We start from the raw sequence: 15406 nt of genomic DNA, 5'->3' as shown, positions 1-15406 counted from the left end.
CAACAAACTGTTTTGAGAGCCTAAATAATGCAAAAAAGACATGTCCAGACCAAAGATCAGGACTAGATTAGGCCAAGCTAGCCAGCCGGCACCAATGGTATTTGAGAACTTTTTTTCTTATTAACTTTTTAATTTTTTTTTTCACTCTTTTTTTTTTCTTTCTCTTAAGAGAAATATTCCTATGTATTATATAGGCGATATGTAATTTCTCTTTATGTGGGATTCAACAAAACACTACCATTTATAGGAGAAATTATTGTGTGCGGAATCCGAATGCGGATTCCAATCACCGCTTGCCACGTAAGCGGATGCACTCCGGGGCCCAGTGCATCCAGTGACGTGGCGCATGGTGATTGGAATCCGAATGCATTCGAATTCCGTACACAATAATTTCTCAATTTATAGACAGTTCATATCACATTACATACTCTAACACTCACTCATAAAGAGTAACAAATTGCCCTTTATAGGATAAATTGTGCGAGAAATTCACATTACTCAATTCTTTTTTTATAGGTTATAGTTTCACCTCCTAATTAAATGAGACTTGAGTGACATGAAAGATTTCCAATCTTTGCGGCATAGCCTCTTGAAGAAGATTTGACTCACTCCATTTCGGGGGACTGATTTGAAAATTATTTCATCCTACTTTGAAGCTCTAATTTTCTCCTAATGGTTTTAGGGTAATTATTATCCAAATTTAATCCTGCTTTGAGAAAATTGTTCACCGGATGTCATTTGGAGGCTAATCAGGATGTGGCATATACTGTGTACCGTTGTGTTTCTAATGATGTGGCGTGTCCTGATTGGCCTCCGGACCATCTGGTGCCGCACCTAATAATTTCTCCAAGTGCAGGGGCTTGCAAAATACTAGTGTTCCGCTTGAAGTAAACCAAATACAATGAAATAATTCACCATCTAGTTCATTTTTGATGTATTTGAAATTCAACCGATATAAACAATCTATAAATACAACGAAACTTCATTGCCTACCGCCATTATCGTCGCAGCCGCCACTACCACCACCACAAATCACCCCATTCCAATCACCACCACCAATAAAAAGGACCCTAATATGACTATCATTCCAAAGACAAATTATTACGTCCAACGTCCGAACCGTCCGGAGGCGAATCCGGATGCGCCACGTCACCCAGACCCATTTGGACGCACCGGTGTCTGAGTGATGTGACGCATCTGTATTCACCTATAGACGAATCCGGACGTCGAACATAATAATTTTCCCATTCCAACAGAGCCCTGCATTAGGTACCCATATCCACACCCACCCATGTACCTACCCATACCCAATGGGCATGGGTGGGTATGGGTACGCTCATGACATCGTGAGTGGGTATGGGTGGGTACTCAACATCAAAGGACAACCGATTTATATTAAATGTAAAGTTTTGCGGTATTTGAAATAATTCACCGTCCAGTTCATTTTTTATGTATTTGAAATTCAACCGATCTAAACAATCTATAAATACAACAGAACTTCATTTCCTACTGTCATTATCGTCGCAGCTTCCACCACCACCGCCACAGGCCACCCCACCCCGATTGCCACCACCAATAAAAGGACCCTAATATGACTATCATTCCAACGACAAATTATTACGTCCAACGTCCGAACCGTTCGGAGACGAATCCGGATGCGCCACGTCACCCGGACCCACTTGGACGCACCGGTGTCTGAGTGATGTGGCGCATCCGTATTCACCTATAGACGAATCCGGACGTCAAACATAATAATTTTCCCATTCCAACCATCTTATTAAAAAAAAAAAAAAGCCATCGGTACATTTGGGAGGCGATGGGCTCATAACCACCAAAGTATGCCGCGCACGATTATTATCAAAAGCATCATTAGTAGTTAGTTATAAAATCATGATCGTGGGGTAGATCTTCCAAGTAAAAGAGGGTGAATCTAACATCGTGGGTGGAGCCAATCTTCGCTTGAAGTTCTCGAGGGCAAATTTTGATCCCAAATTATAAAACCTCCGTTCCCCCCAATTGTCTTTACCCGCATTAAATATTACTACTGGTCTTTTATGTTATCATTATTCTTTAATTCAACAACTGCACCGAAGCCAACGAGGAGTTAACCAGGCGGAAGAGAGAGAGTAGGGAATGGCGGGGGAAGGAGAGGAGAAGAGTGGAGGAGGAGGTGGGAATGGCGGCGAAGGGGAGAGATTGAAGCTGTTTGTGGGGCAGGTGCCGAGGCACATGACGGAGGCGCAGCTTTTGGCTTTGTTCAGGGAGGTGGCTCTGGTGGACGAGGTCAACATAATCAAGGACAAGGTTACGAAGGCGTCTCGAGGTTATCGATTTTATACTGTTCATCTAATTTGTATTCTTTTATTAATTCTCGTTGTTTGTTTCTCCGAATTGGAATCTGTTTGCTTTGGTTGGATCTCGGGAATGCCGGTGGGTGAATTGATTGGTTGATAGTTTTATGTGGTTCCTTGCAGGATGCTGCTTCTTGATCTGCCCGTCGAGGCAGGAGGCGGACAAGGCGGTCAGTGCCTGCCATAATAAGAGAACGCTTCCTGGGGTGAGCTCGCGGCTCTTGATTAAATTTTTATTATTTGGCTTGTTTCAATTGGGCTTTGTGACCGGAAATGCCGGTAGGTATGGCTGGTTTGACTGTCAGATCTTTTTTGCTTTTGGTGTTAGTGAGGGCATGGATCAGACTTTAAAGTGCGTTAAACCGTCTGATTTCTTATGCTAGTTCCGACATTGGAATGAGCAGTTGGTTGCGTTGGAAGGTTCTGCGAATTTTTTCTGCGTAATTGGAATATCGTTAGGAGAGTTTGAAACTTTATTGGGTTGCAGTTTTGATGCGTGGGTGTTCAGTTAGGGCTAGGAACTATTTCATTGAAAATTTTTGTTTTGGAAAGCTTTATCTTTGCAAAACATAGTTTTAATTTAGAAGGTTAGTTATTTTGTTCAACTGTGCTAACCGTTTTAAATGTTCTACTTTAAGGAAGTCAAACGAAACTATGAAAATTGTTTTGAAGGACATGAGTAAAAGAATATCTACTAGATTATGACGAATTACGAAATGGAATGTTCTTTGACTCATTGATAGTACTTTCTCATGATTGCTAATGGTTTTCTATTTGTTGCTATGTGGCATTGTTCATCACAACGCTTGGATTTTTTCTGTGCAAATTCCAAACTTATTTCTCCATGTAATTCTGTTTCTGCATTCTTTTTGACCTAGCAATGCTTACATTACTCACATTATGATTGCAATCCTATTTATTGTTGTTTTGCCAGTGAATTTGTATTTTCTACCCGGCTAAACTGCCTTGATTGGCCAGTGCTTTTTTTCAGCAATTTTGGATTGGTAGAAACGAAGACATTTCTTTGGTGATGCCTAAAATAATGATCTTGAGTGAAGTAGTTTGTTCTTTTTTTAAAAAGAGCTGTAGAAAGTTTGTATCTTTTTAAAAATATACTTATATAGCATGCTGAATTATTTAAGTTTGCTTCTCAAATTCTTATTTACCAAACTAGTGTTTATGCATGCTAATTTTTTTTATTTGGGATGTATCTTAATAAGCTGCAAAAGACTCTTCCTTAATAGAAGCTTAATATTTGTTTAGCAACTTGTGTTTCATCACATGTAACCTCTCAAAAATTGTAGCTTTGATGCTTATGGAGAAGTGCTTGTGATTTCTGTTTGTCTTTTTTGCAAGTAACACTTCGTAAACTTAACTACTAGTGCAATATTTTTAAAGGAACTGTGGAGCGTCAAAGTTCCCTTAAAAAGGAGAAAACTCCACAATTTTATTTTGGATGTACTATTGGCTTTACCTTTTCCTGGTTTGTCTATTGTTATTTGTGCTAGATAATTTGCTATAATATCCTCTGCAAATTTTGATGATTGAAGTTTTCTTGAATGAGTTCAGTGGCTAATTTCTTACTTTGACTTTTACTGCGTCAATAATAGTCTCATTTGTAATGTTTTTTTTTTGCTAAAAACTAGTAACTTTCCAGAACTTGGAATGCAATGAGGCCATCCTTAATTTAAAACTCAGATGTATTCTCTGTTGTAGTTTCACTTAATTTATATGAGCTGTGATCTCGCATAGGCCTATATGAAGCTTGATTTTTTTTTTTTTAATATGAAGCTTGACTTTGTGTTTCCAAGGATATCAAATGTCAACCTGCCGGTTTAGGATCATATCAACATATTTATAATTTTTCTTTTTTTATCCTTGACTTAATTTGTCATTCACTTTTAGGCTTTTGGACATGTCATGAGAGAGATCGCTTTAGCCACTTATATTGGCAAAATAGGTTTAGTTTAGATCATGAAATAATAGTATAACCATAGTAAGTGGGGAATCTCACTCTGCTTGTTTGTCATTTATTCTTTGTGATTTGTTGTTGTATCATCTATGGCAGTTTACTGCTCATTCTAACTTTAGTTTTAATCTTTTTCTGCAAACATTTTATTAAAATCTATTATAATTTAACAAAATAGTTTTGGAATTCTAGTTAGTTTGCTTTTGAATAGATTCCACAATTTTGCTATTCTTTCATGGTTTCTGAACTTATTCCTATACTTTATATTAATTGAGCATCGTGTACATACACTATACGTATATATCATACAAAATGTTTTTTTTCCCTTAACTGGTGCATCTTTATAGTCTCAATCAGGCTGCAATGATTCGTAACTACTACTAGCTGTCTAATTCCCATGATACAATTCTCTCTCTCTCTCTCTCTCTCTCTCTCTCTTTATATATATATATATATATAAATTCTATTTATATCATATATACCAAATAGAACTTCTTACATGAGCAAGGAAAAATTGAGCTTCATATCTTTTTCTGTTTTCTTTACTGTCATCTTTTTTCTTTCTCTAATTAATTTCTGTGATTTATGTACATTCAGTGGCCTTCGTTTTTGACAATGCTACTATTTTTGAGTTTCTTTGCTTATTGTGTACAATGAGCATTATTTCCCAGCACTACTTCCTATACTTTGTGTGTCAACTGGAACTTACAAGTTTATTAACGGTTTTCCTTGTCTGAGTTTTGAGTAAACTGTAATGCATTTTCTTTTTTTGATTCAGGCTTCTAGTCCTTTGCAAGTGAAGTATGCTGACGGAGAGTTGGAAAGACTTGGTAGGGTATATCGCCCTGTAGTGTTATTTTAACTATTATGATTATAACTTACCCGTCTTTTTTATTTCCTCGGGGTTAAATTTGCGCAACATAACATCCACTTGTATCTTAAACATCTAAATTCATTATGTAATGTCAATGATAGTTCTGTTCTGATTCATCTCCTGATTTATCTAATGATCCTTCTACACAGAACGTAAGCTTTTCATTGGCATGCTTCCAAAGAATGTTACAGATGCAGAAATTAGTACTTTGTTTTCCAATTATGGTAATATTATGGAACTGCATATCCTTCGAGGTTCTCCACAAACAAGCAAAGGTATGGTTTGCTCCTTAACAAATTGCTTTAGTATTTTTCTTCTGTCCCACCTATGTGCAGCAAGTGTGGCTTACTCCCTTACATTCATTACATGTAGCAGGTTGTGCCTTTTTGAAGTATGAGACCAAAGAACAAGCTCTTGCAGCTCTTGACGCTCTAAATGGGAAGCATAAGATGAATGTATGTATTTATGCAAATATATTTCCTGTCTACATATTCAAATTTATAAGTATTTCCTGCTTCCTGCATCACAAGAAATGATTTGCTTGTCACAAAGAATTCCACTACATGAAGGGATATACCAGGTTCTTTAGTTAAATCTATTTATAGGAGACAATGATTTGTTTCCTTAATAAGAAATTCACTTTAGCCTTATAAACACAAAACTGGCATGTTAGAACCGTTTCTGATATGCTCAATATGGTTCCTAATGAATTAGATGAGGTAAACACGTAAAGTTTCATTTGTTGCTTAAAAATGGACTTTTTTTCTGAAGTTTCTTATGCTATGGCGTTGAAAATCCCCTAATTTATGCTGTCCATATTCTGCACCTTGGCATAGACTCTGGCTAACATTTTCAGTTGGTAATTTATATTGCATGCCTGGATTGCTGCCTTTTATAAGGCTTCAGGCAACTAAAAAATGTGTTTTCTGTTACTTTAAATTTACACCTATTTCTCTTTATTTCCCTTTTCTCGCTATCTTACCCCCCTGTTTTAAACTACTTATTTATATTCACTTCCCCACAGAGAGACATATAGCTTATCCTTGGGAAGCAAGGATTATATATCTGGTTTCTTTAGTGAAATGCAAAAAAAAAAAAAAAAGTTCTTCCTTTGGTTTAACTTAATTTTTGGAGTTTTATTAATTATATGAATAGTAGGCAGCAGGTGGGCTCTGTGCATTATGTATGAGTGGCTAAGCAGGTGAATAGGAGTCATTGGTCATACAAAATGATCACAATGATAATTATTATTTAACTCTTTCTTGCCTTCCACCTGTAAATATTACATTATTTGCTATATCTCTTTCTAACCATGTTATGATGATTATGTGTTTTTGCGAACCTTTTAAGCATTGCGGGTCTTTTGAAATTTGTCTTATCAATCATCTTGTAATAATTACTAAGCGAGAAATTTCGTAAGGATGGAAGAGAAAAATTAAGAAAATTATTAAGTATTCTACATATATATTATTTGGAAAGAAGGGAAATGGACTAAGCTTTTATTAGATGAACCATAAATTTAAAGCTTATCTACTTGGAGAGTCAAGAGAGAGATTTGAATGGTATTGTTGACATATCTTTAAACAAAAACTTGCTGAATATGAGGATGCTAAATGATTACAGAAATATATTTTTAGTTTCAAATTTAATGATAGATAGTGTACATAATTGTGATATATATTTAGTAAAATCAAGTTACAAGTTTTGGAATGAATTATGGGATCAAATGATAAACTAAACGATAAGAAAATTCATGTTGATATAAAAGAATGAATATGAATATGTGCAATGAAGCTTAGAAAATATACTTATTAGATGGGTTGATAAAATTAGTGTAATCAGATGAAATAAGAAAATGAGTAGATGTAAGGTTATATATTAACGTTATTTAAATGATTTGCAAATAATAGCATGTTTATCAACTCAGACGATGCTCAATAGGAACAATTAAAAAATGAGGATTCATAACATCGGTCCCAAATAGTTAGGATAAGACTATTGGCGATGATAGCTTTATGGTAATAAGTAAAAATATGAGGTAGAATATTCATGTAATCTTTTATTGATTTTAAAAGGTAATATGATTGAGTCCTATGACAATTTATCTCGTTGGCACCAAGAAAATTTACATAAAGGATTTGTTGAAGCTATCATAAATAGTTGTGATGGGGCAGGTTAGAGTAGTTATAAGTGTGATTAAAAAATTCTAATAACATAGAATTACATTTTGTTGAAGCTATCCCATATACTTGTGATGGTGTAATGACTAATTAGAATAGATTTAGGAGTGATTAGAAAGTTCCAATCACCTTAGAATTATAGTAAGGATCAACATTAAGTTCATATCTTCATAGGAGAAAATTCTGGCCAGGATATTCTTATCCAATTTTTTTTTTTAATTTTTTTATGGTCTTAGATGAACTGGCAATACAACACATTCAAAAGGAGATTTAACTTAGTGTATGTTGGTAGCATCATCCTAGTAAGAGATTATTTTCAAATTAATTGAATGGATGGAATTTAAAATAAAGTTTATAAGAGAACGGCCTTTAAAAAACAAAGATGATAAGATTCTTAAGAATAGTGAAATAGCCGTCTATAAAAGGATAATAGGAGCGAGCTATAGAGAGATTGATTCTTAAGAATAGTGAAAAAGCCGTGTTTAATCAATGATTGATGGATCTTGTTTAGAATTTTGCTGTGATGCGGTGTATAAAAGGATAATTGGAGAGAGCTATAGAGAGATTGATTGTGATGCAGTAGGTAATGTGATGCGGTGTATAAAAGGATAATTGGAGAGAGCTATAGAGAGATTGATTGTGATGCGGTAGGTAAAGGTTATAGAGAATGAAAGTTGATTGGGGGAGATAGAGGGTGCAAGGGAAGTGTGTTAAGAGAGGGATGAGTGAAGGATAGATTAATGGAAAGAGTTGAGATGAAAGAAATAATAGAAGGGGGATAGATCAATGTAAGAAAGGGATGGGACTAGAGAGAAATAATATTTGAGAGAGATGAAATTAGAATAGAGAGAGTTTGTTAGAGAGAGAACATCTGATAATATCGAGGAAGTGGGAGATAGATGAAGATGCGAGATAATCATGAGAATTAGTTACAGTAACAATAAGTTAAAGTAACAGGGAGAAAATGACTGAATAATGCATTTTGCATAGTCAATAATTGCTCATATGATTTCTTCACTAATTTATGTTTTTTTGTAAGAAAGAACCCTTAAAATTATTTAAAAGAGCCGAGCTAATCAAGATATGGGAACAAAATATCAAAATAATTAATAAACCATCCTCAGTTCATGAAATGAAATATACTATGATCTATATGATCAAAGATAAAGTTGAAAAAAATGGAACTAATATTGCAATTATACTATATAAACTGGGGATGATCCTCTTCTTTTTTGCAAAAGTAGATTAAACTTTCCTTTGGAGAGTATTACTGACGGTTGTTACGTCAGAAAATTTTTGAGACTTGTTAAAGTTCCTTATATGCTAATATGGAATCATTTGAAGATAAATGTTCATGGCAATAAAAAATGTGCATCTATTTTCTAAAAAAGTTCATGGAATCTTTTTTAATGATTATTTAGTATTTTTTATGATGCTAAAGTTGGTTTTAGAAAAGATTTAACAACTTCTGACAATAATCCCATTAGAAGATACACCATTAAGAAGTACATGTAATTGCACTTCAAGATGGCTATATCCTCAACATTAAAAGTTGAACTAATATTCATATCATACAAAAAATTCAATAATATGTGCATTGTTCTAATTTCAAATAATTTTGTATGATATGGAGGTTTGAGCATTTATTGCACAGATTTTTAGAAGAATATGCTCTAACACACGATCATCTCTATTTTTAATATTTATGATATAAGCGGCAAAAATATTGCTTTTAGTATGCTTAGCAACTTACTTATTCTAGCACATAAATGACACAGATATTCACATATAAAACTCTAAATCGGAATAAATGGTCAGATAGATTTATAAAGCCACCCCAAATAATTGGTAACATACTATAATGATGATCATGTGTAAACATTTTTTGTATTTCACATAGTTAATCACAACCTTTTGGAGCATTCTTAACATTTTTTCTTATAGTTATCACTTACATCATTTCATACTCGGTTCATATTTCATCCTAAAACTTCATTACTATCTTGAAAATCACTCCCGTCACAAATTTCTTATAGTTCCTGAAGACCACTTCAATTATTCAAGAAAATTTTCATAAGATTTATTATCGTGTATAAGTAACTTCGTTTTTTCATTAGAGATTTATTGTCCTTGAAATGCTTTTAGCTTGGAAGTATTTCTAGAAACATCAAGTTTTTTAGATACCCCTATACAATAGGGAGTACTTGTTATGGCTTTAGAGGTTACGCATGACAATGTATAATATAGCCACTCCCATTACCCAAATGAGGTCAGATTGAAGCCGTTATAGTATTATATTGTTGAAAGGAAAAACAAATTCAATAAAAAGTGGAACATCAGGGTTGGCAAGTCAAAGGGAAATAGAACTCTTGGTTGATGTTGAAAATCTTTGCAAATGGCAGAATGAAATGGTTAATGTGATTGAGGGCAACAAGAAAAGTAAAGTTGTTGTAGCAAATGAGCCCAAATCAAGAATGAAGAATGGGTCCAAGTCTAGATGAGCTAAACTGGTTCTTTATTTTTTTAATTTAAATGATGAAATTTGATTTTATTTTAATCTTATTTGTGACGGATTTTCCATTTGAATAATCTTAGGTTTAAACTTGGAGCATTGTGTTTAAAAGTTATAGCACTGGCTGGAAGCAATTTAGGCACTTACATTACCGGCATTTTAGTCATGTGTTTTTATAGTTCGGAAATTTTGTATATTGGACTAGATATTTGTGTTCTCTCTTGAACTTCTCTCAATTTCCCAATCCACAAAATTTCGCATGGTGGTCAACTTTTACTGCACTACCAAGAAAGTCTACAAGATACCTCTCTCTCTCTCTCTCTTGTATGTGTGGAAGTGCATTTGGTGATACGTTTTAGAAAAAAAAATTGTTATTTAAATTTGGAATTGTAAATTTGAGATTACATTTACATGTTATGTTTTTTCATTCTTATAGGGATCAAATATACCGTTGGTTGTCAAGTGGGCTGATACTGAAAAAGAGAGGCTAGCCCGAAGAGCTCATAAAGCTCAATCTAAAGCCTCTGGTGCGTCTCATACCAATTCCTGGCAGCAACCTTCAATGTATGGTGCATTACCAATGGGCTATATCTCACCATACAATGGTTTTGGCTACCAGGTAATATTCTTGTCTTGCTGGTTTCCTAACAAGTTTTTATGGGACGGTTAGCTGCACTTCTCTTCAAACATTTTTGCAAGGCTCGCTGTTGTGTTTGTTCTTTATATCTATGTATGGCTTTGATTAATTTTTTTTTGTGTATGTATGTTGCGTGTATGCATACATCTTCAATTACTACTATGGTTGAAATCTTGTAGAGCTGTGTTTCTTTTTATTTGCACTGTGCTTGCAATTAGAAGTTTGAGTATTTAATCTTTAAACATTTTGGAAACTTGTGTGTTCTAGACCTTGGGCTAGAGGCTCAAGAGAGCTATGAGGCTTGAAGTATCATTAAGCTCCACCCTAACACGAACGCCAACTAACCCTTGTCACAAAGACGCCGCTACTGGTTTTTTTGGCTAAGCATCACCATAGGGCCTCTGTTTAGCAGCCATCGCCGCACCTTCATTCGACCACTGCTACTTGTCGTTGCCTGTCGACTATGATCACTCTGACCATCATTTCACTTCAATTACGGTCCCTCTAACCTCCATTATAAGTCGACTACGGTCCCTCTGGCAACCGTTGCTCGCCAATTGTGGTCCATTCGACCATTGTAGCCTGACTACAGTCCCCTGACCACTGTCGCCCGCCGACTACGATCCCTTCGATCTCTCTCACCCAAGAACGATCTCCTCTACTTCTGTCGTTCGATAATGGTCCCTTCTACCTCAGTCGCCCTATTACAGTTCTACTGACCAAATGAATATGCTAACATTCTTTTGAGAATAGCTCTCATATTGTTAGATTCTTTCAACTCTCACAATGTAATATACAAGCTATAAGCTTGAGCTCTAACTTGTGCTTGAATAAGCTTTACTTTTGAGCTCGTTAACAAGTAGAGTTCGAGTTAGCTCATTGTCAACTTAGCACACTTACACCCCTAGCATAAGTTAATCTTTTAGCTAGTGACAAAGTTTTACTAGTTGCCCTTCCACCCTTCCTCATGCTTTTAAATGTTATAACTTCTAACCCAATACTGAATTAAATAACTAAGATTTAATAATTTTAAGGATTTTTTTCTCATGAATCTTAAATACTAAATCAAATAACTATAGAACTTATGGTGATTTCTTTGATTTATAATGCATCATTTAATATCAAAGAGTCAAATAAAAAAAATACAATTATGAAATGATTTTGACCATCATACCTACCTATCCAATCTTCACTAAAGGACTAATCCCAAACTATATTCTAAAAAAAAAAAATAGTAATGGTGATCATAAAACTTATGGCCCATTTGTATTTTTTGTTGTTGCTCATTTTAATCCTATAGTTTTTTTTGAAATTAGAACAAATATTGCTCTCAAAATAAATGGTAATAATAATTGTAACTTTGAATTTCCTAAGCTGGTAGCAAAATTACAAATTTGCCACCTTTGCACTTAGGCATTGTTTGGGACAACTTTCTTATTGCTTTATGAAAAAAAAATTTAGTACAAAAATTTCAAATTTAAACATTTTTTGTACTAAAAAAATACTTCATAAAACAGTAAAAAAGTTGTCCCAAACAACATTCTACAAACCAATATGAGTTATAGTTTTGTTGTGCTCTTTATGATTTGAGTGATAGTACTATAAATAGAAACATGAATAAAGATAATATTTTTAAAAATATTAAAAAATATGTTGCATATGAAATTATTTTAAAAAAAGTAAAATATAATTCTTTTAAAGTTAAACATGTGGGCCCCTAACATCAAAGCCAATTCATTCCTATATAGTGGGCCCAATAACACCATCTGCATTTCTTTTCATGCATTTTTGCAAGGCTCTTAATGCATTTTTGTAAGGCTCGTTGTTGTGCTTGTTCTTTATATCTATGTATGACTTTGATTGATTTTTTTGTGTCTGTATGTTGTGTGTATGCATACATCTTCAATTACTACTTGTTATTGGTCTTTTCACTGTGCTTGCAATTAGAAGTTTAAGTATTTGATCTTTAAACATTGTGAAAACTTGTGTGTTCTTGTGATGCGTTGTTACTACTAGATACATTTATTGTGTCTATCCATGTGACATATTTATTTGAGTTGACATTCATAGTTGCATGATCGTCGAATGCCCTTGAATTAAATTATAACCCTTCATTTTTTTTGTTATTCTTATAGGGTTCAGGAACTTATGGTCTTGTACAGTACCCTTTAGCTTCCTTGCAGAATGAAGCTGCTTATGTAGAAAATGCATTTCGTGGGATAAGCCATGATTTGTCCATGTTTACAAGGCCTAGAAATTTTGCGACCATGCAATCTGCTGGTTATGTGGGCTCTGGATATCCGGGGCCAGATTATCCGAGAGTTCATGGTCTTCAATATCCTCTGGCCTACCAAGGAAGCATGATGAGCCCCAGGCCTTCGGGCAACTCCCATGTGAACAATAATTTAATACATGCTTCAATTACTAGTACTAGTTCTGTGGGTCAGATTGAAGGTCAAATATAATTTATTTCCTATGTTATTGTTTCTTTGACATAGCCACAAAACAGTTTATCATTTTTCTTTGGTAGACATTTTACTTTCTTTTTAATAATAAGCAGGTCCTCCTGGAGCTAATTTGTTTATTTATCATATTCCACAAGAATATGGAGATCAAGAGCTTTCAGATGCTTTTCAAGGATTTGGTAGAGTTTTAAGTGCAAAAGTCTTCCTTGACAAAGCAACTGGTTTTAGTAAATGCTTCGGTATGCAACCTATACTTCCATTTCTTCTGCAGGACCAAATTTTGAAGGGGGATTTACATACATACCACTATATTCTTATGTATTTTCATATCTAACAATTTAATATTTATATTTATTTTTAGGATATGCAAATAGATAATATAATATGTAAATTTTGAAGGGGGATTTAGGTTTTAGATATGTAAATAGATAAGATTTTACGAGTGTTCTTGTAAATCCTCATTTCTTCAATTTAACATATTGAACCTTCTTTTGGTAGGTTTTGTAAGCTTTGATTCACCATCAGCTGCACAAGATGCCATTAATGTGATGAATGGCTACCAGTTAGGTGGTAAGAAGCTGAAAGTACAACTCAAGAGAGAACACAGAATACACCTTACTGATAATTTGTCATGAGGAAAATGTTGATATATATAGCTTTTTCGGGAAATATACAAGGATGGAAGATATTTGTTGATTTTATAATTGATCCAAACTATCAGGCCTCAAAGTAGAAACTGGTAGCTTCACTACCGATTCAAATTATTGAGATTTGCTGACACAAATCTGTTCTATTGATACTTGTTATTTATGTAGCATTGAAATTGGTTAGTAGCAGCTATTAAATTCATTTGATTTTTCTTACAAAGTTAATAGTAAATCAATAATTGCTTCAGATGTTAAATCATTCTGTATTGTAAGGTACTTCAGAATGAGAAGTAGCTTAGGATTTTATTGTTATGTAGTAATTTATCTTTCTTGCATTTGCTTCAACAACAATTGCTATGCTCATTGCTTCTTTTTTTACTGTAGCAGTACTGACTGTATAATAGGCGAAATATTTTGACTTGCTGTAAATGAATGTATAAGAGGGTTAGGTTTGTAAATTGTTAAGATTTGGAGGTATGCATGAAATTGTGTTGATTTGACATTTATAAATTTGATAATATTTATTTTGATGAATAATAATTTTATAAAGAGGGTAGATTTATTTATTATTTTTTAAAATATATGTTATTGATATGCTATCAAAAAATCATCTTGACCATGCACGAATCTCATGGTATAACTAAATTGGAAACTTTTGAAATTAAATTTGGGACCATCCGTACTCTAATTTTAGAAAACTTATATTAATATGATAAAGTTAATGAAGTTATAATTGGTTCAATCAGAGTTTAAATGGGATTAAATCAAGGGGTTTAAGCTTCTTTAGAAGCTTCAAAGTATTGATTCGTTGACCAAATGATATTTAAATATTGCATTTTTGTAGTCAAATTGAGCGACTTGATAAGAGGAAGCATCATGGAGCTCCACCTGAACACCACTGTCGACTAACCCTTGCCACTAAGCTGTTGCTATTGGTTTTTCTGACTGACCATCACTGTAGGGCCTTTGTCTAGCAGCCATCGCCGTGCCTTTATTCGACCACTATTGTCTATTGTTGATTGCTGACTATGATCCCTTCGATCATGGTTGCCTCCAATTATAGTCCCTTCAACCTCTATCGTTTGCCGACTACGGTCCCTTCGACCACCGTCACTCGCTAACTATCGTCCCTTCGACCATTGTTGCTCGACTACAGGCCCTTTGACCTCTGTTGCCCATCGATTATAGTTCCCCCAACCATCGTCGCCCGTTGACTACGATCTCTTTGATCTCTGTCACCTGACAACAATCTCCTCTACTTCTGTCATTCGATGACGGTCCCCTCTACCTCAGTCGTCCGACTACAGTTCTACAGACCAGATGAACAGGCTAACATTCTTTTGAGAACATCTCTCATATTGTTGGATTCTTTCAACTCACCATGTAGTGTACTCTTTATGATGTATATTTGATACATTGAACCAAGGTCTTCTTTCGAGGAAGGGCATCATTTGTAATTGATTACAAACACTAGTATAATCATTTTAGCTGGGCCTGATCCTGTGGTTTTTTCCTTTTTATAGGATTTTTCATGTAAAAATTTTGGTGTCTCTTATGAGTCTTGGACCCCTCTCTTATATATGTGCGTGTTGGATCTTCGCACAAAGCTAGAAGAACACTAAACTTATATTTCTCTACCATTGCGAATGTTCCGGCATGCAACAATTATGATTGATTGAGAAGACATAAAGATGCTTTTTCTTATGATTGGAATTAACATACAACATAGGTAAGGGATGTAAACAGGTTAAATCGAGTCGAGTATTTGATT

General features: G+C 34.4%; 1 protein-coding gene across 2 annotated transcripts; it reads left to right on the top strand.

The window, feature by feature from the left end:
• Positions 1-1891: 1891 nt before the first annotated feature.
• On the top strand, positions 1892-13842 carry LOC110113766 (RNA-binding protein BRN1). Of its 2 annotated transcripts, none has more exons than XM_020846448.2 (9): positions 1892-2323; positions 2475-2557; positions 5099-5150; positions 5344-5469; positions 5567-5649; positions 10323-10505; positions 12659-12977; positions 13084-13227; positions 13487-13842. In XM_020846448.2, exons 1-9 carry the CDS (start codon positions 2134-2136, stop codon positions 13621-13623), a joined length of 1317 nt encoding a protein of 438 aa, XP_020702107.1. In that variant the 5' UTR covers positions 1892-2133; the 3' UTR covers positions 13624-13842. The 2 variants fall into 2 exon arrangements, with proteins under 2 accessions (XP_020702107.1, XP_020702108.1); XM_020846449.2 differs by having other exon boundaries at positions 1896-2323; positions 5570-5649.
• Positions 13843-15406: the final 1564 nt, after the last annotated feature.

Source organism: Dendrobium catenatum, unplaced genomic scaffold, assembly GCF_001605985.2.
Source record: "Dendrobium catenatum unplaced genomic scaffold, ASM160598v2 fragScaff_scaffold_1117, whole genome shotgun sequence".
NCBI lineage: Eukaryota > Viridiplantae > Streptophyta > Magnoliopsida > Asparagales > Orchidaceae > Dendrobium > Dendrobium catenatum.
The sequence above is the reverse complement of the archived record's forward strand: the minus strand, read 5'-3'. Positions and strand labels throughout refer to the sequence as shown.

Excerpts from the sequence above, each read along its gene's own strand:
- LOC110113766 (XM_020846448.2), top strand. The coding sequence starts at position 2,134 with ATGGCGGGGGAAGGAGAGGAGAAGAGTGGAGGAGGAGGTGGGAATGGC. Across the intron at positions 2,324-2,474 it reads GGTTACGAAGGCGTCTCGAG|GATGCTGCTTCTTGATCTGC; the intron begins GTTATCGATTTT and ends GGTTCCTTGCAG. Across the intron at positions 13,228-13,486 it reads TGGTTTTAGTAAATGCTTCG|GTTTTGTAAGCTTTGATTCA; the intron begins GTATGCAACCTA and ends TTCTTTTGGTAG.